Source organism: Corvus cornix, chromosome 17 (assembly GCF_000738735.6).
Source record: "Corvus cornix cornix isolate S_Up_H32 chromosome 17, ASM73873v5, whole genome shotgun sequence".
In the NCBI taxonomy this organism is placed as follows: Eukaryota; Metazoa; Chordata; class Aves; order Passeriformes; family Corvidae; genus Corvus; species Corvus cornix.
In genome coordinates, this window is record NC_046346.1 from 3,972,218 (window position 1) to 3,999,992 (window position 27,775).

At 49.1% G+C, this 27,775-nt stretch overlaps 2 protein-coding genes across 5 annotated transcripts; both read right to left on the minus strand.

Moving 5' to 3' along the window:
* Window positions 1-1,301: 1,301 nt before the first annotated feature.
* Window positions 1,302-11,469, minus strand: LOC104688324 (bile salt-activated lipase). Of its 3 annotated transcripts, none has more exons than XM_020584483.2 (12): window positions 11,282-11,469; window positions 6,763-6,831; window positions 5,659-6,281; window positions 4,838-5,351; window positions 4,295-4,492; window positions 4,074-4,204; window positions 3,544-3,651; window positions 3,210-3,327; window positions 2,749-2,935; window positions 2,300-2,503; window positions 1,989-2,186; window positions 1,302-1,547 (listed from the first exon to the last, which is right to left on the minus strand). In XM_020584483.2, the coding sequence occupies exons 3-12, from the start codon at window positions 5,722-5,724 to the stop codon at window positions 1,343-1,345; spliced, it is 1,929 nt and encodes a 642-aa protein (XP_020440072.2). In that variant the 5' UTR covers window positions 5,725-6,281; window positions 6,763-6,831; window positions 11,282-11,469; the 3' UTR covers window positions 1,302-1,342. The 3 variants fall into 3 exon arrangements, with proteins under 3 accessions (XP_020440072.2, XP_020440073.2, XP_039417929.1); XM_020584484.2 differs by having other exon boundaries at window positions 4,838-4,960; window positions 5,201-5,351; window positions 5,659-6,831; XM_039561995.1 differs by lacking the exon at window positions 11,282-11,469 and adding an exon at window positions 7,726-9,280 and having other exon boundaries at window positions 5,659-6,831.
* Window positions 11,470-15,080: 3,611 nt separating this feature from the next.
* Window positions 15,081-26,135, minus strand: GFI1B (growth factor independent 1B transcriptional repressor). Of its 2 annotated transcripts, XM_010397773.4 has the most exons (7): window positions 25,999-26,135; window positions 20,899-21,027; window positions 19,261-19,407; window positions 18,463-18,725; window positions 18,051-18,188; window positions 17,441-17,606; window positions 15,081-16,974 (listed from the first exon to the last, which is right to left on the minus strand). In XM_010397773.4, the coding sequence occupies exons 2-7, from the start codon at window positions 21,011-21,013 to the stop codon at window positions 16,796-16,798; spliced, it is 1,008 nt and encodes a 335-aa protein (XP_010396075.1). In that variant the 5' UTR covers window positions 21,014-21,027; window positions 25,999-26,135; the 3' UTR covers window positions 15,081-16,795. The 2 variants fall into 2 exon arrangements, with proteins under 2 accessions (XP_010396075.1, XP_039417921.1); XM_039561987.1 differs by lacking the exon at window positions 25,999-26,135 and having other exon boundaries at window positions 20,899-24,621.
* Window positions 26,136-27,775: the final 1,640 nt, after the last annotated feature.

Sequence of the window (27,775 nt, forward strand, 5' to 3'; positions counted from 1 at the left end):
GCAATGGGTTGGTTTAACTTTGGCCCAATGTCCCTTAATCACACACTGGTACCATAAAACCACTCATGGCACCACTGAGGAAAGAAAATTTTTTTAAAATCCCTTCAAAGCTACATCCATTTGCACACTGACAGAGGAGCTCTGCCCTGGCTGGCAGAAAACCCTCCAGCACTTGGGACTGATCGGTATGAAATGTGTTGGAGCACTAAAGGCTTCACCCTCTGCATTTGCTTTCCTGGAGCTATCACAGCTACTCATGGGACAGGGGCAAAGCAAGAGAGAACTGTAGGTACAACTCAATCTGGAAATCTTCCTTTAAAAAGTGCTGGTGAAGGCCAACAGTGAGAACATGAAAGATGTTTCTTGTGGGAGATCTCCCCGATTGCTCTTCTGGCAAAGCAAATCAGAGCCAGGACTGCACAGGAACACAGGGCATTGATTTCTGGAAGCCCTGCCCTTGGCTCCATCCCACTGGAAGCAGGCAGGAGGCTGGTTCCACTGCAGGGGCTCCCTTACCCTGGCTCACCCCAGGGCTGGGCTCCCCACCCTACAGCTCCTCTGCATGGAGAACCTCAACACACACACACAGGGGTCCCATCACCTGTGACACCCCGTGCTCTCCTCCCAGCAGCCACAGCATGGCCCCGATGTCCCCCACCAGCCCTGGGTTCTCCACATCAGCCATGGCCTGTGGGGCAGCTCCAGCACGGCTGAGCCCACCTGCTCCCACCACAGGGTACCAGAGCCTGGACAGGTCAGGTCCAGCACTTGTGTGTGGATGGCGACATGTGGTAAACAAGGTTTGTGGAAAGTTGTGCTCCTTGTCCTGCCCTGGTCAGAGCTGCAGCTCCTCAGCCCAATTCAGCCCAGCCTCTGCCCTAAAACCAGTGGGGAATCACATCCCCCATGGGTTTATTCTGCCCCATCAGTTCCTGAGCAATGTCAGTGCAAGATCAACAACAGGTCAGGACTGGTTTCCATTCACTTGTTGCACCTTTAGCTCTCTAAGATCTGGTTGATAGCAGCAGGGACCTTGATGGTAACACAGGGAAATCCAGAGGACAGGTCAGGATTGGGGCTGTCCTGCCTGGGCTCACAGGGGCAAAGAGGAAAAACAGCCTCAGGGCCAACAGCCAGCTGGGCAGGGAGAGACTGGACCCCAGCTGACAGCAGCTTCCCTGGGACATCAGGGGGTCACAGCCAGGGAACACACACTGCCTACAGAATGGATGTCCTTTCCTGCCTGACCTTAATGTTGGCAAGAAAATCCTGTCATGGCAAACACAGAGAACCAGAGTCACTCAGTTACAAGCAAGCCTTTAATGAACTATCTTTTAAGTGTTCAGAACATTAACTCCGACTGGGAGATGTTGGCGACCTGCGGCAGCTGCCGATAGACCGAGTTCCAGAAGGAAACATACTCAGATCTCAGGTCCTGCTTCACAGAGTTTTTGTTCATCTCGTTGTTGATATCCAGGTAGTACTTGCCCTTGTTGCTGTAGGCTGGCCAGGAAACGGGCACGTCCGAATGGCCTTTGTTGGGATCACTGGGGCAAAAGGAGACACAGAGGTTCAGTTTTATATCAGGGCAGCTTGGGGATGCAGTTCAGGTGCATGCACACACAGCGTTTGACACTGACACAAGCAATAGGAATTCTGCCTGCCAGGAGTGAGTTGATGACCTGCAATCTCCTCCCTCAGTCCCCACTGGCATCATCCCTGGCTCCACACAGGGACTTACATCCTGCCTGAACACCAGGATTCAGGAGTAAACCTCATCAAGTGGAGGCAGAGATCACGAGTCATGAAAATGCCTCTCCCCTCCCCAAGTGTGCTATGGATGAGGAGAACCCAGAGCAAACTCCAGCACTGTGAGACACAGACCCCTGCTCACAACACCAAGACAGAGAACTTCTGGGAATGATCCTGAAAAGTTACTGGGTGAAAGCAGCACCTTGAAGTGCTGCATCACAGCACAAATCACTCACCCGCTCCTGGCAAAATTGGTCCAGTAAGCAATCATGGCCTTTGAGACGGTCCTGTGCTTGGGCAGGTAGCCCAGGGGGGTGGCAAAGGGCTTCCCAAACACGTACTGCAGGTCATCAGCATGGTCTGCCCCGACCCAGCTGGGGTAGACAGGCATGCGGGACGGCTGGGAGAACACGTAGCTGTAGGTCTTGCCACTCCTGGGAAATAAAAGGGACTGGATAAGCAGCTGTGAGGGGACAGCAGAGCCCTCTTAAGCCACTCCTCATCCCCCAGGTCGGCTTTGGGTCCCTGCCAGGGCTGAGCTGCTCACTGGGCATTCTGCAGGTGCAGGTTCAGTGCCCACTGTGTGGGAATCAGGAAGATGTAGTCAGTGACCAGGTCCACCACTGTCTTCTTCATGACCTCCTGACTGGGTTTGTCACCCCAGCTCTGTGTGTAGATGTTGTAGGTGGCGTTGGCTCCGGCCTCGCCCCTGTCCACGGTGAGGCCTTTGATCAAATCATACACCTGCTCCCTGAAAAGACAAGTGACATTAATTAATTACAGACCAGCAGCTTCAGGTCAGGCAGGGGTCTTGCCTGGTCCTTTCTCTTGAGGGCTCTGGACTTGGCAACACAAGGCCTGGGCACCCAGGCTTGGAGCGACATCCCGTTATGAAGGCTGTGCCCTGTCCGCTCAAGCCTGAGTCGTTGGGGCTTGGGAGCTACACTGGAGAGAAGATGGCTCCTGTTGAGGGCTCCAAGGGCATCTGTCACTCACGCAGTGATTTTCACCAGCGGGCGGTTGATGGCGGGTAAATCCACGCCGGCAAAGATGTGCCCATCCATGTTATTGACCCCGGCCAGGTAGTCGATGTCGGCAGCGTTGGCAAAGAGCTTCTCTGGCATGTCTGGGAGGAAATCCCCATCGACAACAGGAGTGAGGGCAAGGGTGTGCACCAGGGGCACTGCAGCAGGAGACAAGAGCAGAGTCTGTTAGGAGCTGAGGAAACACAGATGAGTGGTCTGGCATAGCCCAAGAACAGGCTGAGGTGGGCAGCATTCATCTGCTGCAATGTGCACCTGCCTGCAGAAAGGTGACTGCAAGAGCTGTCATTATTGTCCCTTTTCTGAAGGGCACAAGCATCACCTCAACACTCCTGGCAGTCAACCCAGTGTCCTGCCAAGAGCTTGGGGAGCCCAGGGTGGGTGATTGACCAGAGCACAGGCTGGGGGACTTACTGGGCAGGTTGGTCAGCTGCAGGTGGTAGGCCAGTGTCAAAGTTTTGGGATCAGAGCTGCGCAGGCAGTTGGCCAAGATGGCTGTGTTGTCTGTGGAGCAGCCCACCTTTTCTCCAAGCTGCAGGAGAAGAGACAGAAAAACATCCTAGCGTTACCTCCCAAATCTGGGGGTAATTGTTATAGAGACAGATTATATTTGGTTTTAATCTCAAAGCAGTGACTTTCCACAGCTTTGTCTGGCACAGCTCCTGCCCAATCCCTTCCTAGCCATGCTCTCCTCTAGGGAATTGCTTTTTTGGTTTCTATAGTCCTTCAGGCAAGACTTGCACGTTACCTTTTTAGCCCAGAAGAGCGGGTCCCTCTGGATGGCCCAGCTGCACACCCCAACCCCACTCTGGCTGATGGCTCTCTTGAACAGGCCCTTGTTCTTCGGAGACAGCGTCTGGGGGGCAAAATGGGGACAAGAGGGTTTTGGGTACAAACTCCTGAGGAGACCACAGCCTGCCAAACCAGGCAGATGGCCTTGCGCGTCGTGCACGTGTCCCAGGGAAACTGCCAGGTCTTGAGGTGTTCAGCAGTCTTGGGATTTGAAGTTCAAAGGTGAGATGCTGAGAAGAGGAGCAGAGGAGGGGGACATGGAAGGTAGAGGCTGTTTCTTCCCAGGACACATGGCTGCAGTGGTGGGACTGATGAAGCTGAAGAAGGAGGAGCTGCTACAAAGCACTGAGGCTGAGCATTGCTGTCCTGGCCAGGGCAGGACGTTCATGAGACAGCAGGTGGGGAGGAAAGCAGATGAGTACCAAGGGGCACTCTCAGTGATTGACAGAGAAGGGGCTCTGCTCTGGTCTGACAAGGACAACTGACCTGCAGGGAGACGCTGACGGCACCGGCCGATTCCCCAAAGATGGTGATGTTGTCTGGGTCACCCCCAAAGGCCTTGATGTTCCTCTTCACCCAGGCAATGGCCATGTGCTGGTCCTTGAGCCCGTAGTTCCCTGAAGGACAGAGAGATCATCCACCAGTGAGCAGGGGCACAGCAAAAATCACAAAGTGGGCATCCAGGACAGAGCGAGCAGCAGAGGTACCTGGCAGGTTTTCATCGCCGGTGCTCAGGAAGCCCAGCGGCCCCAGGCGGTAGTTGACGGTCACCACGATGACGTTGCCCCGCACTGCGATCTCCTCCCCATCGTACAGGTAGTTGTCCAGGAAATTGGCTCCCTGGCTGCCTCCGACTAGGAAGGCGCCACCGTAGATAAAAACCATCACGGGCAGCTTGGTAGAGACTGGGAGGAGCGGAACAGGAGCAGAGTGAGCCCCGACAGAGCTGGAAGGTGCTGCCCCTCCATCCCCTCACCCCCTCCCTGAGCATCATTCCACCTGGGCAGGAGCTGACTTGATGCTCTGTAAGAGCCCGTGGCCAAAAAAGGCCTTGCTCTGCACAAGAGGCTGAGCCTCCCAACAGGGTGAAGGTGAGGGACGTTGTCTGACACAGTTGCCACCTTTCCCCCTGAAAATCACTGCCCAGCACCTGCCCACTATGGACCATAACTGCTGAGAGATGCTCCAGAAAAATTTGCCCAGGAAAGGCAGGTGGGGATCTCCTGCCCAGGTCCCTGCCAAGCACATACTCTCTCTCCTCCCTTGAGGGATCCAGATGTTCAGGTACAGACAGTCCTCACTCCCGCGGACATCAGTCTGTGTCAGCTTCATTTGCATACAGCGCTTTTTGAATGTTTTTGCTTCCAACGTTCCTGAGAGGAGAAAGGGAAGACAGCATGTCCCAGTCAAGGGCATCAGCTCCATTCTCTGGTTGCAACATGTCTGTCCACCCATCCTTTCCTCTCTGAGTCCAGAGCAGAGGCAGCAAAGCCGCCCCAGCCTTTGTGACCAGTCTGAGTAATGTGCTGTACTGTTTCCCATATGTACCAGATTAAAGAGAGGGGAGCAAAAATAAAACCCCAAACCAAAGGCATTCAAAAGCTGCATCTTACCATCCCAGCCAGGATGTGGTTGGGGATCTTCCAGAGTCTTTGGAGGGGCAGCAAAGGGAATCCCTCTGAAGATGTCGACATAGCTTCCAAAGAGTCCCAGTTTCTTACTCTCGCCTTCCACAAATCCTCCCTCGGTGAGCACCACCCCCAGCTACAGGTGGTACCATGGAGAAGAGAAAATCCAGTGCTTTGTCCTTCATAACTCTGGCTTCCTGTGTCTCCAGCACCCACACCTTGCCCTGGCCAGGCCCCCGTACAGACCCACTCATATCCCACCCTCCCCATCCACACCCTTGGTCCCTTATGGAAAGCCCCCAGGTGCCACTGGAGCTGTGCAGGTGTCCTGCAGGTGCCCTTTGGAGCAGACAGGCAGCAGCAATTCCCCCACAGTCCCAAAGACAAATGGCAGAAGGAGAAAACCTTCAGCCTTTGGGTGCAAACACAGCCTTTGTACTTACAGTCGCAGCCCAGGCTACCCCAAGGTAGGAGCACAGGGCCAAGGCCAGGATGTGCCAGCGAGCCATGGCGAGAGCAGCCCTGAGGACACAGCCCCAGCTGGAGGCCTGTATTTATATAGCCAGGAGTGCAGGTGTGTGCCAATGCCATGGGCCAGGCTTGGCTTGGAGCTGGACCAGGGCAGCCTCCACACCCTTGTCCTTCAGTAGCCCGAGGCCAGTCCATGGCTGAGGTAGATGGCCATGGCTGTGTGAGAGCCCTGCAGGTGCTGTTTGTGTGGGCTGGAGGCCAAACCCTCTCAGGTATCTTTTCTTTTTTCCACATGGCCACCACCCTGGTCAAACCTTACTACCCACACTTAGAGAGATTTGGGAATGCAAATTCTCTGTTATTCTTCTTCTTCTCTAGTGTATTACCAGCTCATTTGAATTCCTGCTTCTCTCTTGGGAGCTTGTTGAGCTTCCTAGAGGACTCATTAGCCAGTAATTATGAAAATGTAGACACCAATTTATCCACGGGATTGGTGCACACTTTCCTCCAGTTCTGGACAGCAGCATCCAGGGGTTTAGTTGAGATTTCTTCATCATCCAAGCTCACAAAGATGGCATTGTGTGAGTGCCAGGCCCTGCTGAGGCAAATCAGGTTCTCAACACAAAACTGGAAATTGTTATATCCCTCTCTAGGAAACAGGGAAGGGATCAGGATTGCACTCTGCCTGTGGCTCACACAGACTTGGGGCTCTCACTGGAACATGGGAAAATGAAGTTTGTGCTCCAGATTTCAGAAGAGAAGGGACTCAGCTGAGTGACAAATGGGTTCATATAGCTTTGGCCCAAGCTCTGTACCAAGGGGCAATGCAAGAGGGAAATGCCATTAGGATTTTTTTTCCTTTAAAAATTGAAGATGAAGGCCAACAGTGAGAAAATGAAAGATGTTTCTTGTGGGAGATCCCCCAGATTGTTCTTCTGGCAAAGCCAGTAAGGGCTAGAGGGCACAGGAACACATGTCTCCAATTCCTGGTAGAAAGCTGGGCTCAGTGCATCCCAGGATGTGTGAGGTGTGCCGGGAGGGGCAGTGCTCTTCACCACATCCCCAGGTCCCCTCACCTCAACTGGATTTTTCTGAGGTGGCCACTGCCAGGCAGTTTCTCCCTGTGCCTCTTCTGTTGTGCCAGTCTAGAGGGATAAAACAGAACAAGGCAGCAGCTTCAGCAGGCGAAGGTCTCCAGCCCATCTCCCCCCTGTTCCTGAGCTCTCCCTTTCCCATGGGGATCCAGCCTGTGGGACATCTCTGGCACAGCTGAGCCCTGTGTCCCCCACCGCTGTGGGGTCTTTGAGTCAGGGCTGGTGGCTTGCCTGTGTGTCTGTTACAGTTTCTCTTCTTCCTCCTACTCATCCCAGCAAGGTGGCAGCTGGGTGTGTTCCTTCTGTGAGAGCTCTGGGATGGGGTGGAAACAGAACCAGTCCCAAATACGCAGGAGCTAGCCTCACCCCACGAAACCATAAGCCTGGCTTAGAAGTTGTGATTAATACTAAAAGAACTGTTTTCAGCCTGTAGGGTGCAGCAGTAGCACACTTTAATGGAATCGAAGAATACCAGTTTGGAAGGGATCTCAAGGGATCAGCTGGTCCAACCTCCCTTGGCAAAAGCACAGTCTAGATTAGACAGCCCAGCACCCTGTCCAGCTGATCTGAGAAGTGCCCAGTGTTGGGGAATCCACCCCTTCCCTGGGGAGATTATTCCAATGACTGATCGTTCTCATTGTGAAAAATTGTCCTCTTGCATCCAGTCGTAATCTCCCCAGGAGTAACTTGTACCCATTACCCCTCATTTTTTTCGTGTGACTCCTCCTAAAAATGGAGTCTCCATCTTCCCTGTAGCCACCCTTAAACATTGGAACATGGTGATAAGTTCTCCCCTTTTCTGGTGTGCTGGCACGGGAGTTCTAGAGCACAGCTGAGTACTGTCAGAGCTGAGGGGCGAGTCCCGGACCTGTGAAAGCAGGTGGCAGCACAGCACAGCGAAATGCTTTTAAAGGAGACACCCCCAGCACTCTTTATACGACTTACACAGCAACGATATCCTGGGTGAGCTTGAGGGGAAAGCCTCTGGGTTGTGCCGTGGTTCTGTCTTTTGTAGGGAAGAGCAGCAGGCAGTGTAAGTATCTACCCCAAAACCCCGTTCCCTCTGGGAACAGTTTATCCACCCTGTATATGTCCACAGTTCCTGAGCTCCTCTTCCTTTTGTGCTTACTTTTTGTATTGCATTTAATCCAGGGGAAGACTGCATCTCTCCCACGGATATTGGAGGACTCACTTGGCGGAGAGATTCCCCAAACATGGCATGAGCTCTCCACAAATTCCAAACACTTATTTTCCCAAAGATTTCATGGCAGTCTTGGAAATCTGGGCTCTGAGTGGAGTGAGACGCCGTTAGGGGAAATATTACATCTCCTAGCTAAGGTCTGGCTGGAGTTTCTTTTTTATTTTCTGTTCCGTAGAGCTGTTACACTCATCCTGTGTTTCACCTCAAGAGTGGCTGCAGCAGGAAACAAAACCTTCATGGAAAAGGGCTATGATATAAAAATATGGTGCAGTGGCCAAAGCTGTCAGGAGTTAAAACATCACTTCCAAGTGCCCTCTGCTATGCCTTGGACACCAAACAACTTTCAGATCGTTTTTTTCAGGAACAGTGATATTCAAAGTGCCTGGCAAGGGGCTTCCAGATTATTGGAAGTCTTAGTTACAGAGAGCAGAAACTCTTCTGAAAATAGTTTGCTTAAGGGAACTGTGTTCTAGTGTAAACCAGAATGGACTTTTCAGTTCTCATCTATACCAGTAAGAATCCCTATCAGCCCTGTGCAATGCCCAGATAGTAGAGGGTAGAATATGCTTCATTTCCTTCCACATTGCGTTCTCTTACTCTTAGCAATGTTTCACAGTGTAAAGTATCAGAACTACAACACTTTTTTTCACATTATTATTGCTCCCCTTCAAAACAGCCTTGTCTTTATTGGGCATTCTCACCCTTGGCTCGTGTAACTTCACCAACTTTTATCTCCCTCCTTGGAGCCACAGCTTTTCCCCGCTCATCTTTGTAATCTGACATTGTGATTTGTTCACTTGTGTGCTTGTTTTTCTCCTCGAAGAAGATTTGCTGACTCATTGGGGAGGAAGCAAGAGCTGTAGAGGCAGCTGGTGTCCAGTGATAAAACCACAGCCACATCCAGCCTTCAGGGTTTGCAGGTGACAACCCTTCAGTTGAAGGCCTGAGCCACATTCCCTTCCAAGCTAAGATTGCTGGGGACTTTGGGATTGAGGATGAGGAGGTGGTACCCCCAAAACAGGAATTATTGTTCCTGATAACCACAAAGTTTGTGTTGTATCTTCTGCAAAATTAATAATGATGCTGCGAGAACTTGCAGGCTGGGGGCTAAATCCTGCTGACTGTTGGATGTTGTGCCCTTTTGAAATCCTTAGGCACTATGAGCTATTCAAATGCAAAGGATCATTAATCTTGCTGAGTTCTCCACCACCACGGTTGTGGCACTGTGCAGCAGGCCCAGCAGGCCCACAGCTCTCTGACTTTCCAGCTGTTTCCCTGCATTCCAGGTAACCTGAGAAACCTCAGCTGTCTCATGCACACTCACTCTGAAACCCAAGGTCTTCTGCCCTGACAGCTCTGCCTTTAAGACATGAGAAACTGAATTCTGTGCATATGTCATAAGCATCATACAGAATTCAGAAATAAAGTCTCACCAATAGTACATGGTACTTTTCCTAAGAAAAGAGTTTTAACTTGGGATGTTCTATTTAGCTTTAATGCTTCAAGGAGGTAAGATAAAGAGTTGGTTAACAAACAAGACCGCAAGTCCAGCTGACCTAAGTTCCATCTCTCACCATCCTACTCAAATTTGGGCAAATATTTTAAGGTGAACAATGCAGGTTGGCAGATCTCAATGAAGAGACCTTGCTTTGATGCTTTATGGGGTTTTTGTGGGATTTTTCACAATGCCACTCCAGTGTATTGCTGTGCATGCGCAGGAATTTTACCTTGCTCTTATCGGCAGACCTTGAAGCTGTTACAGGCTGGATCTAAACAAGGAGTTGAAGCAGGGATGTCTGACTGACACACTGCTTCACCCTGTCCACACTCTCAGGATGGGGCCCTTTCAGGAACAGGAATGCTCTGTCATTTCCAACTTCCCCTTCCTCAACTGAGACAAGAGATAACTTCTATTTTATAAAGAGAAAAAACCAGTGGACTTGACCACTGCTAAAAATCCCACCAAAGCTCCTAATATGGAAGAGCCTGGGGTGTAAGATAAAGCCCCATTGCTTTAAAATTCTTCAAGAGGAAGGCAGAATCAATAGGCATGGGTTTGCAAACCCCTCATCCTTCACGAGGAAGCCTTGAATGTCAGAATTGTGTTGGCTGGTGCTGAATGTGGCTGTTGGAGCTTGCTGAGGAGCCCTTGATGCACAGGGGAATTAAATGGCTTAGAGGTTGCTCATGACCTGGAGAACTGTAGATTATGGGCTGGAGCAGAATCAGCTGTGAGAAACTCGGCCTGAGAGTGGTGCAGAAACCACAGGGCTGTGACTCAGCTCATGTAACTTTAGATGCCTGCAGATACTGGGCTCCCTCTCTTTAGGGAGAGAAGTAGGTGCATACAGGGCAGGACTTCAGCCCTGGTTTAGATATGCGCTTTAGGAGCAGAAAAATCTCTTCCTAGGTATGTTTCTTATCAGAAAGGGAGCCTTTGAGTCACCAGCTCACAGCAGAGATCTCCTGACCTACTGCTGAAGGTTTCCTGCCTCATATCCCACGGGGAGCTGGGGATAGCACCTGCACCAAGGCAGCCAAGGATGAGCACATCCTCCCAGCACTGGGGCAGGGCTTGCATCTCTCAGTAAAATCCTCAGGTACAGGCAGGAGCCAAGACACCAGGATGAAGCAAAGGTGGTGGGATGCAGGATGAGGGCTGTCCATATGGTCTGGATGAGCAGTGACCTGGTAACAGTGTGCTCTGGCGGGCTAAAGAAATGTGTTAAAGCTGCAGGCATGACACTGGTTCATCCTGCACGGCCCAACCTCATCAGGGAAACCAAGCAGAGGATGTGCCCTGCAGGAATCTCTCTGTCATGGCTGAGGTGTATGTACAGGGAGCTTGCACAGGTCCAGCTGAGCTCATCCAAACACAGGAGGGTGTCCCTGGTATGATCTCAGCTGTACTGATTTAGTTATTGCTGCCCTAGGAGAAGATGTGAAGGGATATTTGCTGGCTCATGCTTTTACAGCTCAGATGGGAGTGGTCAGGATTTTCCCCCTTCTATTCACTCAGGGGTTTTTACTACTTTTCAGAGACAGAGCAATTATCTGTGCACCAAACCTTAGTGGCTGGTGCAACTGTGAAGGGGTAGACCCCCCTCCCAACACTTAAGGAAGGCAGCACAGGGTAGAAGTGCTGCTCTGGGCCCTGAACAGGAGCAGCTGGCTCAGTAAGCATCTGAAGTGTTTGTTGTAAATCTGACTCTCCCACTGGGCAATGCTCCTAAGAAAACCTTCCCCGTGCACTCCCTCAGGCCCCTGTGTCCACACTCGCAGCTCCCAGGCTGCACTTACCCGGGTTATTTGCATGGATGAGGGCTGCCTGGGTGGCAGAGGCAAAGGGCTGACAGGCCTTTCCTGCCAATCTGTCTGTTGTTCAGATGAAGTGGTTGGAAAGTGCTCACTCTCCAGTTCCCTCTTTGGCTCAGGCACTCTGATAAGGCCTGGGCTGTCCTATCTTGCCCTGGGAGCTGTTCCTCCTCCCTAACAGGCTCCCTTCCCCTGCTGACAGTTAGCAGCCGGCAGTGCTTGATAAACTTATCAGACCAAAGCTGAGCTCAGTGCATGCTCAGCTCCTCCCCAGCCCCAGATTTCCCCCATTCCTGAGGACTCTTTTCTCTCTGCCTGCCTTGCTAGCTGGTACAGCAAACACAAATCCCCTTTGGGCCCACAAGTCAAAATCAGCCCAAGGACCAGATTGAGAAATGCTCAGATTGAAGCAGCACGTTTAAAGTGAGGGCATTGGGTGGGGTGTTTACAGCATCCATATCGAGCTCTCTCTCTCTCCCTGCAATATTTTTCACCGGTGGAAATGTTCGTGTCTGGTTCATCCTCCCTGTGTTGCTGCTTGCCCTGTTTCTCCGCTGGTTTTGAGTTTAGTGGGTTTAATTCAGGGTCTCACTGTGCCTGCCTGGAGGATTGCTGAGCCAGCTCTGGACTTAGGGTGCTTTGCTGGATTCAGTTCCTATCACTCATTATTGGTGTCGCAGTTGTGCTCGGGCGTTCCAGCCCAGATCAAGGCTCCATTGTGCGTGGTGCTGGATGTGGAAGATAAGGAGGAGCAGTCTCATTCCTGACTATCTTACTGTTGAAATAAACAAGTGAAATGAAGGGGAGAGGGGGAATTATTATCCTCTTACAGATGGGGTGAAGAGCTTCTGAGAGCTTCATAGCATGCTGAACAACTTCAGAAATCCAGCACACAAGTCTTCCCTGAGGTGATGCAGGAAATGTGTGGCAGATCTTAAGTCTCAGTTTTAGAGCTGCAGCCTTAAGATCAGTGTGTGTCCATGGTGACTGTTAGTTTTAAGATGGTGGGTCAAGAATTCTGCAGGGATCTGTGTTTTCTTCTCACCCAGCACAATTCACTACCCTTGAATAATTTTTGTGTGGCTGTTCTGGGTTGCCTCCTCTGTGTGGATGTGCTATTCCAGATGAAAAGGGGGGAAAAAAATCTCTGCTTTGTCAGCAGAGTAAGTGTTTAAAAAATGGTTTGTGATGTACTCTTTTTTTATTATCCTGTAGCAGCTTTGCAAGCTGAGCTCCACATCCATTCCCACGTTAGGCCCATAATGGCAGGCAGGAATGTTTTCCCTGTGCAAGGAAATGTATATGCAGCTATTTCTCGGACAGTGCCCTGTGCCTTCAGGTTTTCCTTTGCGTGCTGTGCTGATGGGCTGGAATTAAACTGCTGGTGTGTCTCCATCCCCTGTGACTGGGGAACAACCTGCCGTGAGGACAAGGGACTCTGCTCCTATCTTTTTTCACCGATGACACTTTCTTGTGATGTGTAAGGTGGGAAGCAACTGGATGCAGCAAATAACTTTAACCAGTAAAACCTGCACCCAACTGGAGTCTAATTCTTCCCTGTCCTTCCTTTCAGTTCGTTTTAGGGCTTCCCTAACAATTACCAACACAAGAAATCTTCAGGATCTTGCCTTCTCCAGGATTCCACTCCGTGAGGTTAATACAACCTGGAGATAAGCTCCAGCCTAACGCTGTGCTAGCTGGGAACACCCCTCAGCTTCCTGCAGGTGTCCCGTGGCTCTGGCCTCATTAGGAAGACAGATTCATCCTCTGTCCAAACTGAAATCCACCCTTAATCATCACCAGCTCTTCTGGGCTGCTGCTCTCAGTGCCTCAGGGCTGTCTGGAAGACACAGAGGCACCTCTCTCCTCCTGACAGATGCCCAGGGTTAGTGCTTTGCATGTCCCTCATTTGCTAAACAAAACAGCCCAGAGACCAGGATTTTTTTCCCCCTAGCAATAAAAGGAAGAAGGTGTGAAGAGGACTGGGGAAGTACAGGATACAGGGCGGGCTCAAAGAGAGGCAAAAACAATCAGCTCTTTCTTCAGCCACAAAGATTAGTTGAGATTTTGCTTTTTGCTATCTGTTTCCTTGACTGACTGACCAGAATGTTTGTGATGCGAGAGGAGGTGGTGGGAAAGGAGTTGTACCTGAGGGATCAGAACTGAGGAGGATTTGCATGTTTGGAGAGCAAGGCCAGGTGTGTTTGCAGTTGGTGACAGCCGTGTCCTGGTCCTGACAGGAGCCGAGCATCCTTGGATACCCATGGTGTAGATTCCAAGGATCAGGGCAGCCCTTTGCCTGCTCTTTGGAGCAGGTCTGCCTGTGGCTGATGCTGTGCTGGGAGTGAACAAGGGGCTGCGGGGCTCTGCCTTGTTTTTCCTTTGGGCTGCTGGCATCCACAGGCCTAAAGCAATGCCAGGGCTTGGGCATTAGGTGATCTGAAAGTGGCAACTCAAGAGGAAGAAGCTGTAGTGTTTCAGTGGAAAACACTGCAAGTTAATTCCCTGTCCTCCTCCTCCTCCTTCCTTGGGTCACCTCCTGTCTCTGGCAGTTCTGTCTTGCTGATGCCTTTGCCAGCTGGCCCCCATCCACAGCCTGTGCCTCTGGAGATAGCTCCCTGTGCCTGTGGGAGTGGGTCAGCCTGCATCCCCCATGCTGCTCTGGCCACAGACACGTTCCCCTGAGCTCTGCAGCAGCACTCTGCCTGCAGCCATCCCAGTGTGCTTCTCCACTCACTGCCCATCCAGCCAAAGCTGTGCCTGGATCTCCTGGGATGTGCTCCCCAGGCTCCTCACAAACACCAGGCTAAGGCTGGCACTGCCTCCTTCAGCGTAGCTGCTCTTCAGGATTATCTGGGCTCAGTAACCCGCCCTGGAGTCCTGGGGAAGTAGCAGACAACTGGAGTGATGTGTGCTGCGTCAGGAGGGAGAAGCAGGCTGTAGGAGCACACAGGAGAGAAGGTCCCAGCTGTCCATTGAAGGTTATAGCTCCTCTGTACCTTGGAAACCAAGGATAGGAATGAAAATCTAATGGATAGAGCAGCTCTTCTTCATGAGGCTCAGAAGAACCAGCTGTCTGGTTTGGTTTTATGAGTGGTCACAGGCACCCTTGCCAATTGATGTGTGCCAGCACTTGACTCCAAATGGCCAAAATTGGGGAGCTTTACGTGAGTCGGACACACCTGCTGTCCCCAGGGAAGTCTGTGCTGGTGTGTCCATGTGGTTTGGAGCTGGGGGGCTTTGTTCCTGAGCAATCCAGATGCTGACATGCTCTTCGAATATTTCTGTTTGCAGATTAGTGGAGGACAAGGGGAATAACAAACACGGTTTGCATTTTGGGCAATAGTTTTAATAAGCTGCAATGACTTTACCTTGAGCAAGGCTTGTGCATGTGTGGGTGTTCTCATGAATCTGTGGGGCTGGGGAACGGTTCCATCACAGGTTAGGCACCTTCCCCAGAATGGCTCAGGGAAGGACAGCAGGGATTTAATGGGGGCTCTGGCACTGTCAGTTGGATACAGAGTCCGTGTATCTGCTGTGGCCCTCCTGTTCTGCACAGCTGGCTCTGGCTCTGTGGGGCTCTGCACCAATCTGTCTCCAGGATGAATGTCTCTCTAATGGGAGCCCTTTTCTGCATGTGAATATCCATCTTTATTCCCACTCAAACCATCCTAGACTCTCCCTTCTCCTTTTTCACCCCATCCCCACTGCCTGTGTCCCCAGTCAGGTATGAGCTGTTCTTTAAATGGGTGTTGTGAACATGAAATACACTGTGTTAGCCCACTTACTAAGAAGGAACAGATTTATCAGATAAATCCCAGCAGGCCTGTACATGTCACTGTCTGGTATAGTGCAATAAAAAAATACATTAGAATAAGTATAAATACATATTTACAGTGTACAAGTAAAGCCAGGAGTAGAGACTCTGGGTTTGAGCTTCCAGATACATATGAATGACTTACAGCTTAGGCACAGCATAGAAGGGACAAGTACATTTTAGGTCTTAGGAGAATAACTTGCAATTTACACCAGTGGAACTGAGGGCAGTTCTCTCCTGGACATACATGAATTTTCCATGTGGACCGTTCTGTCTTTGCCCATGATGGCAACTGTCCTTCATAAGCCCTTGGAGTGAAACAGCCACAGCCCATTCCCAGGGTAATTCCCACTGGTGTCATTGTCTGAGGCTGTGTGTTCAGGGATGCAGTTATGGTGTGAGCCATGGGCTGCTACAATGCCCCAATTAACTGAAAACACTTGTCTATGTTACAATAATGTTATAATAATACTTTGTCCTTCCTGTTAAGAACTCAGGGGACTCCACAAACCTGAGTGAATGGCCCACGTCATCAGGAGGGATGGAAAAACAAGAGCTCAGTGCAGTGACTTGCCAAAGGTTATAGAGAGAGAATTTGGCAGAGCTTGGAGGGGAACTGGTTCTTTACTTGCTCCAGTGCTTTGCTTCAACCCTTAGACCTGGAAAAAGGAGGAAATACCACTGCTCTCTTTGTATAATATTTGTGAGGTGCTTGCATGCTCTGCCAACATGTACAGGCTCAGTCACTTCCTCCTTGAGGAGAGTGGCTGGCAAGCAGAACTCTGGCCCTTGACATCGATATCCAGGGCCACTCCTGCCCATGCAGTGACCCAGGATTGCTCAGGACAGCTCGAAGTCGGCATGTCCAGCACGCAGTGAAATATTGTGGGACGTACCAGCCCCGATTCCAAGAGCTCTCCCATGGTACCAAGAGATGGGGATTATTAGCTCCTGCCTGGTGCTGTGGTGTGGCTCTTCCTGGAGCCTGCTTGGGATCTCTGCAGCACGGTGTGTCTGAGGAATGTATTTAGAGACCCCTGTTATCAGCTAGGGATAGGAGCTGTTTCTTCAGTATTTTCCTCCCACTCCAAGCTAAAAATACAGCACAGTTAACTTGTCATTTGATCACAGTAAATGCTCTGCTGAAAGAAATTACTTTAGGTGTCTGTTGGCAGAATTTATGGCCTGGGCAAGTCTCTGCAGAAGGCCTGTCCAGGTTGAACACAGCTGACTGAATGCAATCTATTTGCATGCCCTGGGCTTATCTTCCCAACCATCGGAGCAGAACGTGGTTACAGCACCAGCTTGGCACAGATTGTTGCTGCCACCAGCCCAGGAGTCCCCTCCTCCCCGCTGGGCAGCCTGACGAACCGGATTCTGCTCCTGGTGTAAATCCAGAGTAATAGTGACCTTGGAGGAATTCCGCTGGATTTACACTTGAGCAGGTGATGTCAGATCTGGGCTGGTTCCTGCTGCAATCGAAAAGTGAAAGCTCCCACAGGTTTCTTTGGGCTGTGCAAGGCCCTGTGGTGCCAAACACCAAAGCCAATGGCATGACTTGGCCAGTCCCCAGGGGAACATAGGACACCACAGGAGCTTAATGAGGTGGATGGAGGTGCTGGGGACAGTCTTCTTCTCTGGAGCATGAAGCAGGAGCTCCAGCACAGACCTGGAGCCACCCCTCACTTGAGGCTGTGCTGGGTCTCTCGGTGCCTCCGGAGATCCACCTTGCGCTGGAAGCCCTTGGCACAGAGCTCGCAGCTGAAGGGTTTGAAGCCGGTGTGTTTGCGGCTGTGGGTGATCAGGTTGGAGCTCTGGCTGAAGGCTTTGCCACACACCTGGCATTTGTGGGGCTTCTCCCCTGCAGAGCACAGAAAATGGTTTAAAAAATGCTTTAACAGGTGAAGGAAGGGAGGCAGAAATGCATTTTAGCAGAGTCAAACCTGACTGGCTGTGCTTGGGCATCAGGGTGCTACCAGCCCAGCTCTCCTGGTGATGTGCCTGGATTGTGATCCAGCACCAGAGCCTGGGAAGAACCAGGGACAGTCCTTTCCAGCTGAGCGACCCATTCCCTGCATCCAGGGCTCAGTACAGCCACAACATGCACCAGAGGCTGGTCAATAACCACCTCCTTGTCAGGCAGATGTGCTTCAGCCTCCTGCTGTCTCACCTCACATGGAATAACGACTTTCCAGTGCCTCTGGATACTTATCCCCAGTCCAATACCTCTGTGTCTGGGGGACACCTCTGTGTCTGGGGACTGTGTATGTGCATCAGCATGATGGGCTCGAATTTTCATTTTCCTCTTGGAATATTTTGTTTCTCACCTGTGTGGATGTACGTGTGCTTCTTCATGTCCGACTTCTGGTGGAAGCGCTTCCCGCAGTACTGGCAGGGATAGGGCCGTGTGTCCGAGTGGATCAGGAGGTGAGTGGAGAGGGTGGAGGAACGTTTGAATGTCTTCCCGCACATCTTGCACTCAAAGCTTCTTTCCTGTTGGGGAAGGAAAGTCATGGGATGTCTGAGGCTGCAAGACATGTGACAGAGCTTGAAGAGGGATGAGAATTGTAGATTTGATAAGCAAATCTCCTTGGCTCGTGGACTGATAATGCTGGGTGCAGCACAAAGGGAATGCAGGGAGGGTTCATTATGGAAATGGATCACGTCTTGTGATCCAAACTCCTGCACCCTTTAGCAGGAGGTGAGGCACAGAGGAGTGAGTAGCAATGATCCTCCCTTCCCTTCCAAGGAATTCTCAAGGGCAGTCTGAGATTTGTGAGACCAAGAGCTATGACCTGGGGTTTTCAGAGCTCCTGTCCTTGTCACTGTGCTACAGGAAAGGCATCACGTTTGTAATCTAGGAAGTGTCACTTCCTCTGTAAGAGATTAAGCAAGAGCTGAGGTCCAGAGCTGGTTGTCTGGAACCATGCCACCCACCTGGGAGTGAATGTTGGTGTGCTGCTCCAGGCTCACAGCGTGCCCAAAGGTTTTGCCACACACTTCACAAGCAAAAGGACGGGTCCCGCTGTGAGACCTTCGGACATGGACCTCCAGTCCGTGGGGAGTGGAGAACACCTGCAAAATGAAAGGCCAGTGATTTTTTTTTGACATAAGGTGGCTGTGCTTCCATCTCTGTCTTCAATTCCTTCTCTTTATTTAATTCTCCCCTCTGTGAGAACTCACGTGAACTGCAGCATTCCCAGTGCCTTTGTACTTGTTCTGACTTTGGGCCCCACTCTGAGCCACACACTTTGGTGTGACCCAGTGAAGAATGGGTTTCATACTTCATGTGTGCAATGAAAATCCCTCCAGGCCCTCCCCATGCCAGAGGTTCTCATCCAACACACACCTTGTTGCACTTCACGCAGTGGAAGGTCTCCATGTCCGAGGAATAATGCAGGCTGTAATCCAGGGGGGGCTCAGTGCTTGGCAGGAGGTGGCTCCCATACAGGCTCACGGGGTGCTCCAGGAGAGCTGACTGCATGCTGGAAGACATCTGCTGGTAGCTGTATGGCACATGGAAAGCATCCCAGGAAAAGCCAGCTTTGTAGAAGGTTGGGGTGCTCGCTGTGTTAGTGCAGTCCTTGATCTGCAGCCCTGGCATGGCCATCTCTGAGTGTGCAAAGGAGAGGGACAAGTGAGTGTCACACCATTGCCTGTAAAAAAGTTCCCCATCTTGTCTGACCTCAGGAGCTGCAGTTGGCAACTTCTCCTTGATTCAAATCCTGATTCCTCAGGTAAAGCTCCTATTACGACTTTGATTTCAATCTGAGGAAATTTTATGGCAAAGAATGCCATGGAAATTTTATGGTTAAGGGAATATTAAGCCCCCTGCTAGCCCTCCTTGACAGGGTGTTGGAACAAGTATCCTGTGGGCACCTGCCTTGATCCACATAGCACAGAGCTGCATTAAGATGGGAAGGCTCATTCATTGGGAATAACAGCATTATCCTTCATTCTTTCTGGTCTAGACCAGAACTGTAAAGGGAAATATAGAATGCTCCTAATTGAGCTCTGCCTGTGACAAGTTTGGCCATTGATGTCAAAATAAGAGCTGTCATTTACTGAAAATGTGGGCCCAGTTTTAGGAGCTCCATAATCAGCTCAGCCCTGACCTCCTTTGCAATTGGGATTTTGGGTGGCCGACCTTGAGCCGAAGGGCCTGGCAGCATCCTGCTCAGGTACTGGACAGGGACACTTTCTTCTTTCAGTTCAGGTGGGTCCTTCTCTTGTCTTGGAACCACACATTCCAGGTCCTGTTTCTTGATGTCCTCCGCTGTCCTGTCTCCTGTGGCTGTAACACAGCAGGGTCACAGTTATGTCACAATGATGTCATTCTTGCTGTTACAAGAAGAGTCTGTTTAGGTGAGTTTTGTACTCATGTGTGAACTCATGCCTGGACACAGCTCATGCTCAACTCCCTGAGGAAGTGCAGAGTCGTGCAATCAGCATTCAAAGTCTGCCCATTGCTGACAAAGGGAAATTCCAAGCAGGGTGAAATTAGGCAAGGTAGAGGGGGGCAGAATGAGATGATAGGATACTTGATACCTGATGTAGTTAGAGAAAATCAACCCTAGAATTACATCTATAAGAATAATTTCCCTATTTGAAACCATTTCTGTTTGTGTGGGTAACTAACAATCGCTAACTTATTAACCTCCCCACCCGTCTCCTGAGAGAGCTGGGTATTGTTAACCTGGATTTACGGACAGCCAGGCAGGGAAGCAGAGAGGGGAGGCAAGCCCTCAGTGCAAGCCTCGTCTCCTCCTGCCCACACTCCCATTGATCTCTCCATGCTTGTCCCAGCTCTTAAAGACCCCAACCAACCCTTGTTAAACTTTGTAGTAAAAATCTGAAATGGACAGAGGTCTTACATATGTCTCCTTTCTGCTGGAGATGGGACAGATCTGCTGAAGGACAGTATTTATCTGTTGTCCAAACCTGCCACTGCACCAGAGAGACACAACAAATGCCCGAAGGATGATAGAAGGAATGGAAACTAAAATGTCCCCTCCTTTCTTTTTTATCAAAGTTATCTCAGGGCTAGACTCTAATTTGACAGCCAGGGCTAGAACAAAGGGTAAATTGATCCTAAATTTGAATAAAGAAAATTTGAATAGTGCCTGAAGGAAGAAGATAATACCCTGGCCCTGCCACTGCTTGGATGGCTGTGGGAGAGCGGGAGCAGGGGGAGGACAGCAGGGAGAGGCAGAACTGTGTTGGGTGGTGTTAGCACAGCACACAGCAGCTGTGAGCGTGCAGGACTCCTCACCAGCAGTGTTGGGGTATCCCCAGTATTTTCTCACTCTGGCTGTAACCTTCCTTGCAAATCCTCAGGAAGAGGTGGTAACACCCTGAGGTAGAGAAGATGCAGTCCAGAGGGAATGTGGGCAGTGAACACAGGAAACTGGAGATGGACGTGGCAGAGTTGTGAGTTTGTAGAACACTGACAACCAAGCGCAAGCTCTTTTCCCAGTTATTAGTGGCCTGAAGTTGGCCATTTTTCCCAAATGTGACCAACTCCACACAGCATCTTATATATCAAATCTCCCCAGCAACCAAGCAGGAAACAAAAGGAGGATCTAAATTTGGGTTCAGTGGGATGGTGTGGATTTGGTGTAGAGAAAGGACACACAGGAAGGGATCAGTTTGCCCTTAGACTGATGCCCCTGTGTGAAAGCCCCTGGATGCTCTTTAGCTCACTCATCCTGCTCCCTTAGCTGCCTACTCAGTTATGGATTTACCGTGGTGTGTTCCTGCAAGCCCAGTGGATGGATTGACTCACCAGGGAAGGGAGAGGTGACCGGACCCCACGTGAGTACTGGCAGGTCATCTTCCACACAGCGGTGCTGGTGATAGGTGTGAGCTTTTTTGCTCTTCACCAAAAAGGAACGTGGCATCTTCCATTCACTTTCTGGGATGAAACACAGACACACAGCAGGTAAACCTCTGTGGCTTGGGGAGTAACTTCCCATTTGTTCAGATTAAGTGCACTCTGTAAAAATCACACTTCACAATCTACCCCAGGCTGAGGCAAAAGATAACATTGACCTTTATGTTGTAGCTGGAGAAACAGGGACAGGCTTAACCTGAGAGCTGTTACAGACCAAAACGCTCTGTGCCAGACATGTTGGAAGCCAAGATCTGTCTCTCGTAGTCCTGCAGGACAGGCTGCATCTCCGATCTTCTCCTCCCTGAGAGGACACAGTGGCAACCACGGGTTGGAGATCCCCACTGGAGAAAGTCTGAGTGTTTGTGCTGCACCTGGAAGGGCCCAGTCCCAAGCCATGGGCTGGGCTCTACTGTGAAATTATTATATAAACAATAATGATAGAAACAACATCAATAATAGGAGAGAGACAGAGGGAAATCCCTGCAGAATGATGTGTGGAGGATTTCCCTCTTGCTTGAGCAGTTTGAGTTCTGGCTGACAAACAGCAGTGGAGCAGAGGCAGAGCAGGAAGGCTGGGTGAGAAGTCACCTTTTGGACCCAACTCAAATATTTCAGACCGTTGAAATGGCGGGTGAGGGACAAACGTAAAATGCTGAAATTTAATCATACCAAATTCTCTTGCAATGCAAGTGTTATCTTTGCCACCCAGAACCCAGCCCGCCCTGTGCCTGCTCCCTGGGGCTGGTAACTGCTCTTGTGGAGGCAGGGTGGCAGCAGGGACGATGGTGTGTGCAGTAATATCAGCTGGTGCCTTATTTGCATATGTATTTGCATTTTCCCTTGTAATTGTTTAGGATAGTGGCACTAAAAACAAATCTTGCTATATTTCATTTGAAAAGTCAGCACTAAGTCCTGGCTCTCTGTTGACTGGAAACTGTGTTACTAAGTTTTGTTCCTTTCTGAGAGCAGTTCAGTTGAACCTAGTTACTTACTAACTAAAGAAAACCCCCCAAAATCCATAAAGTTTGCTCCTGTTAAGCAGGAATGACATGAAATGTCTGTCCAAGGACAGAGCAGTCCTGGAATCCCAAACACACAGGGATGGAAAGGTCTGTTTCCCAGCGTTCAGAAGTGCCTGTACTACCCCTTCATGCTAAATATAATTACACAGCACAGTGGGGTTTTGTTTAAAGGTTTGAGGGCCACATTTATAGTGGTGCCTAAAGCTGTGGGATTCCCACAGCCAGGTCTGCTGGGGACAGAGGGATTGCCAGGGTGCCCCCAGCCCAGCCACCTTTGGATATGCTGCTGTCTTTTTAAATCTGCTCCAGGATTCCCATTGTTCCACCTATGATTTCAGGGATAACTCTTGTTGGCTCTGACCGTTTTTTCTTCTGAAATGACTCACCTGTTTTTCTTCATCTTTTTCCAAGAAATTTATGTGTAGCTTGAGATGAATAAGAGAAAGCTGAGGCCAAGAGTAGATTTTTAATTTAATTTTAGAAAAAGGACAGAACAGTACTGAGGATGAACCATAAGTAAGCCCTTGAGGGAAGGGGCACTGAAGTACATGGCTGCTTTTTGCTCTCCTGGAACTTTCTAATGAGGTTCATTCAAAGTGTTGTGAAGAGTCTGTGCCCAGTGAAAAGCTGCAGGCACAGAAATAGCTCCAGCTCAGTGCAAACATGGGAGTGCTCTGCAGTGGGTTATAACCCTTCAGCAGCTCTGCTCAACCCGTGTCACTCCCATTCCAGCAGCACTGCTGAGCTCTTGGTCAGTCCCAGCTGAGGTACCTGTGCATGGACCCAACTCTGCCTTATAGACCTGCCCCAGGTTAAAGTGCTGCCTCAAACCCTTCAGACATGGAATTTCCACTCATGTCACAGCGATTTTCCCATGTGGTGGGGCAGGACTGTGTCCACAACAGGAGGTATTCATGCCAGGATTCTTCAGACATCAGATTTCTCTGCCTGAATTAACCAGTTCCTTTCCCTGGGCTTCCTCCACGGTGGAGGAAGAGGCTCTGGCAGTGGGTAACTGGCTGTAGGGTGAGAGCCTGCATCCAGCTGTGCCTGCTGGAACAGCCACTCTCCTTGCCCTCAGGCTAGAGAATCCTGGAGAATCCTGTGCCAGCAGCCGGGCAGCTCAGCCAGGTAAATCAGAGGACTGGAGAAGGGTGGTTTAAGCAATCCAGTTATATGGCAGTGCCCATATGCCAAGTACAGACAGCACTAAGTACAGCCCCTCTCTTCTGGTGGTGGTTGAAAGAAGATGTCCATGAATAAAAAGAATCTTTCTGGATGTGTTTGCCCCAGCCTTTGTAAAAGTCAAATTTGCTCCAGTATCCTGACTGCTGATAAGGGCCACGACTGAGCACAACGATCTTTAATGGACTGAACGTTGCAAAAGGAAGTCACCTTCCCCCACCCCATTTTACAGAAAAAAAAAAGGAACTGGGAGCCCAAAGCAGAGTTAATTAACAACTGCACTGGACTGGCTTTGTGATTCACACAACCAGGCTAGAGGAAAGCTACAAGCAGAGATTGTGGGAGGGAAAGTACTGTTTTTCCTCGAAACTCCAGATTATCTGCAGCAAGTGATCAGCTGCTCCTAATGGCTCACTGTATTTCCCAGGAAAAGCAGTGCTATGGACAATGGACCCTGCTACGTTTTAGGGTTATTGAAGCTTCTGGCAGAATTTAACTTCAACCTTTTGCTGAAAACTAAACTTTCTTTTTCTGGAGTCTGTTCCTTTCAGCTCCTGTGGCAGCAGTTTCTACCTGGACTGGTAAGTGCACAAGAGAATTACTGCTTGGGCAGGAGTGCCCATCCAAAATGGAAGTGTTCTGGCATTTTTATTCATGCAATATAGGATATAAACCAGTAGGTGGCTAGAATTGACATTCTTATTTGCTTGCCATTCATGCAGCTTTATAATAATGTTATAATGTGCACTGAGGAAAAGACAGCAGGAGCCAAGGGGAAAAAATCTGCTCCACTATTTTGGGTACCTCACCTAAGCACCTTAGAAGGGTTTCTTTCACCAGTTATAAATTCCCCAGTCAGATCTGAAAGCAGATCCAGCATTTGCATGTTCAAACTCCAAGTTCCTTCATCCTCAGCAATGCTTTTGGGTGATTTTGCAGAGTATCCCAGGTAAACCTCTAATGGGACCCTGAAACACAGTGAATGGGTCCAGTTTTATTCTTTAGGGGTGGTTTCTGACTCCAGGACCCTCATTTTACTGGATCCTGTGTTCCTCATGAAGCCCTAACTCTCACTTCACTGCACCCCAGCTCTCAGTACCCAAACCCACAGGACTGGTCCTTTGATGTAATTTAGAGGAAATTCATACTCTCAGTGAATTAGGTTATGAAGCCTTCGGTGGGGGCAGTGCCTGCAGGATTGTGCCACGCTGAACCCAATTTGCAGTGAAAGATCCATTCTAAATCTGACTTGCATTTTTCTCTAAATTCAAGTAATTGTGTTTTCAGATTTACAAGGTTAATTGTAGAGACTAAACACTTTCTCTTGCTACACTCAGTGAAACTTTAAGTTTTAACTGGCATTACATTGCTAGTACTCACCAGTAGTACATTACATCACATTTCAGATAAGTTGATGAGCATACAAAGGTTTAGGCTAAAAAAGGCTCTTTCCTTTCCATTGCTTAACTTATATTTATATATTAATATTGCTTTTTTCTGCCATTTTTTCCCTCTTTTTTTTTTCTGGAAAAAGTGAAGCTTCCAAAAATACAGAATAGCTTATCTTTCAAAAGACTGCATTTTTGAAGAGAAAAAAGCGCAAAGTAGAACACGATGTGTCTGTGTTTTAAGAGCCCAAATAAAATAAGATAAAATAAAATAAAATAAAATAAAAGGTTTTATGGACTCCTGACTCTTCAAATATAAAGTCAAATTTGAAACAATTTCAGCTCTTTATAACAAAATTAATCATGTCTTCACTAGTCCACCCTTGCAAAATCGAATGCACTTGGGGAGAGTAATTTAAACATGACTATTTTAGTGGAAAAACAAACAGGACATTTTTAATTCCTGTGGTAAGACTGGATAAATGGACATTATGGCAAGGGCAGCAAATTATGGTGGAAATTTTGCCCAAGAAGTCGAACAGAAATGCTGGTATAGCTGCAACACCCAGAAAAAAAAAGTATTTAGACTGTAATTGCAGCATTTGTTCTCTAGAAAGCTCACGTAGCTCTCTGTGATGTTGGGAATGCCATTGGCTTTAGGAAACTTTGCCTTAGGCATCCATGGATGGAATTATGCAGTGCAATCTCCCAAATTCCCTATCTCCTTAATGTACAGATGCACTTTCGAAGTGAACTTGCAAATCATTTGCTTCCCTGCTTAATGTATTGAATCAATCTTGTGATATGAGAAGCGCCTATAAATAGCTAATTCCATATGCTAAAAATTGTTAGATTAATCAGCCTATATTAAAAAAGGATGGAGAAATAATAAAAGATGGATTTGAAGCAAAAATCCTGAATGGGAGAGACCGAATTGTCATCTAGAAAAACTGGCACAGGTGATGGCAGCCGAGGTGTGCTGCTCTCTGAATGGAAAGGTTTGGCCCTATAAAAGAACAATTAAAAGGAAAAACACAGTTTGCCCTCTCCTCAACAGCAAAATAAAAAACTCTACAGCTAGAAACTGCTCCTGCTGATGGAGCTGGCTGGGACAGGTACCTGAAACCATTGTCACATCTCTTCTATTTTTTTTCTATTACCATTTTCACATGTGAAAGTGAAGTACATGTCGTAATTTTAAAAGGTTCAATTCAAATGAGTCAAGTGCACTATTACCATAAAGGAATCCTCAAGACAAGTGGCTTAGGCAGTGGAATACGTTACATATTTGCAAACACAAGCAAAGAAGAGGAAGGAGGAAAAAAGCTTAGAAAAACATATCAGAAAAATGAGAAAACCAATGCAATTAGAAGTGTTTAAAAGAATAAATTAATCACCTGTTTGAGGGACTTTGCTTTACTGGATTTGCCTTGAAATCTCCCCAGACAAGTGAGACGTCGTCTTCTCTCAGGACTCCTCTTCCACTTTCTCACTTGGTCGCAGTCGGCTGAAATAGATACTTCTCCTTTTTTCTCTCTGTTTTTTTCCCCCTGTTCCCCTCCCTGATTTTTCAATCAGATTATTTGTGTCAAAATCTGGCGGTGAAGAAACAGCCAATAAGAGGCAGAGCCCAGAAAGTATTTGCTTATCAAAACTTCCCAGGACTTTGAAAACTTGAAGAGACTTCACGATGCCCAGCTTGAAGCCCTGGGGGCAGCACCCTTCACTTTTGGGGGCAGCTTTGCCTTCTGCAGGAATACTCCTCTGCCCTATTGACAAAGAACATGACACAAGAAATAATGTACTGAGCAGGCATTTGTTGTTTTGCTTTTTCCTTAAAAAAAAATAAAATAAAAAAAGCCCTTAAGAAACCTGTATTTTTACACACATTCATCCCCGCATCATATCTCTCACAAACAGACACACCATCTGTCTCACACACACACACACTCACATACTTGGGGCTCATAAACAAAACCACCGAGCACATATGCACAGAATTATTTTATTCCAGAATGGATCTTTTATCTCTCCAATTTCCAAGGAAAAACGAATAAATAGTTGCACGGTATAACCGAAGAAGATGTGTGTTAATCACCCTTCATTTTCCCAGGCATATGTGTGTGCAATCCACACATATTTTAGGCGTTGCTCTATCTATATGCAGCTGTATATAGGGTATAAATATAGATTTAAGAAAGCTCATTAAGCAAGCTCATTAACAACAGCTTTGCAAAAAGCTCTTCAAGAGCAATAATAAGAATTTGCACTTCTATCGCTTGCTTTCAAAAAAGGTTTGAGAATGGGTTTGTGAATGTGAAATAATTGAGCATCAAAGGAGTGGCACAGTGGAAGGAGGGAGGACGGAGCAGAGGCAGAGTGCCTGTCCCCAGGTTGTTCGGTAGCACAGCTGGGAACAGGAGCTGGAGAACAGTTTTTTATTTTAGAATCCTTGGGCATCACTCTTATTTGGAGACAAACGAGGAGAGCTGCTGTCCCCAAACACTTGGGAGAGAGAGAAGGGGAGTAAATTCCTCGATTCCACCTATTCTCCAATTATCCCAACCGTCCTGCCCGTGCAGGCACAGTGGCATGAGTTGTGTGTGCCCTCGGATATCCCCTCCTGTGCTCACAGCTCTCTCTGTCCACGGCTGGAACTGGGAGCGCAGAGATGCCTTGCAAGAAGTTTATCATTCCAGAGGTAAATAAGTGTACAGCAGCAGGAAAATGCTTCTGGACATGGAGTTTTCCTGCTCCCTGTGAGCTTCCAAACGCATTTCACTGCTTCCTACAGCTGCATTAACCGAGGGCTCCGTTGGCTCCCTTTTCCTGCTGCAGCTCAGCGTGGCGAACACCAGGAAGCGCCAACCTTTGCTCTGCCCTGGGACCAGCGAGAGGCTGGGGCTTCCCTGGCGGAGCAGACATGGTCCAGGGACACTTGGGGCTGAGAGCCGAGGGATTTTGCATCCGGCCATGGCAGGGCCTGCTGTCCCCAGCGCTCTGCCAGGCCCGGCACGAGTGCCAGCCGTGGCATTGCCCCATGGCACCGGCCGGGCTGTGCAATGGGGTTGATGCAACTCAGAGATAGGAGAGTGGATTTCACCCACATTGAGAAAGATTCAGATTTTGATCTTAACCCATCTGTCATTTACTGAGCATAATTAATTCTTGTTG

Coding starts and splice junctions, on each gene's coding strand:
- LOC104688324 (XM_020584483.2), bottom strand. CDS start 5,724: ATGGCTCGCTGGCACATCCTGGCCTTGGCCCTGTGCTCCTACCTTGGG. Junction 3,652..4,073: donor CCGTCAGCGTCTCCCTGCAG/GTCAGTTGTCCT, acceptor TTTGCCCCCCAG/ACGCTGTCTCCGAAGAACAA. Junction 3,328..3,543: donor CGCTCTTCTGGGCTAAAAAG/GTAACGTGCAAG, acceptor CTTCTCCTGCAG/CTTGGAGAAAAGGTGGGCTG.
- GFI1B (XM_039561987.1), bottom strand. CDS start 21,088: ATGGGAAGTTACTCCCCAAGCCACAGAGGTTTACCTGCTGTGTGTCTG. Junction 18,189..18,462: donor ACTGCGTGAAGTGCAACAAG/GTGTGTGTTGGA, acceptor TTCATTTTGCAG/GTGTTCTCCACTCCCCACGG. Junction 16,975..17,440: donor GCACACGTACATCCACACAG/GTGAGAAACAAA, acceptor TGTGCTCTGCAG/GGGAGAAGCCCCACAAATGC.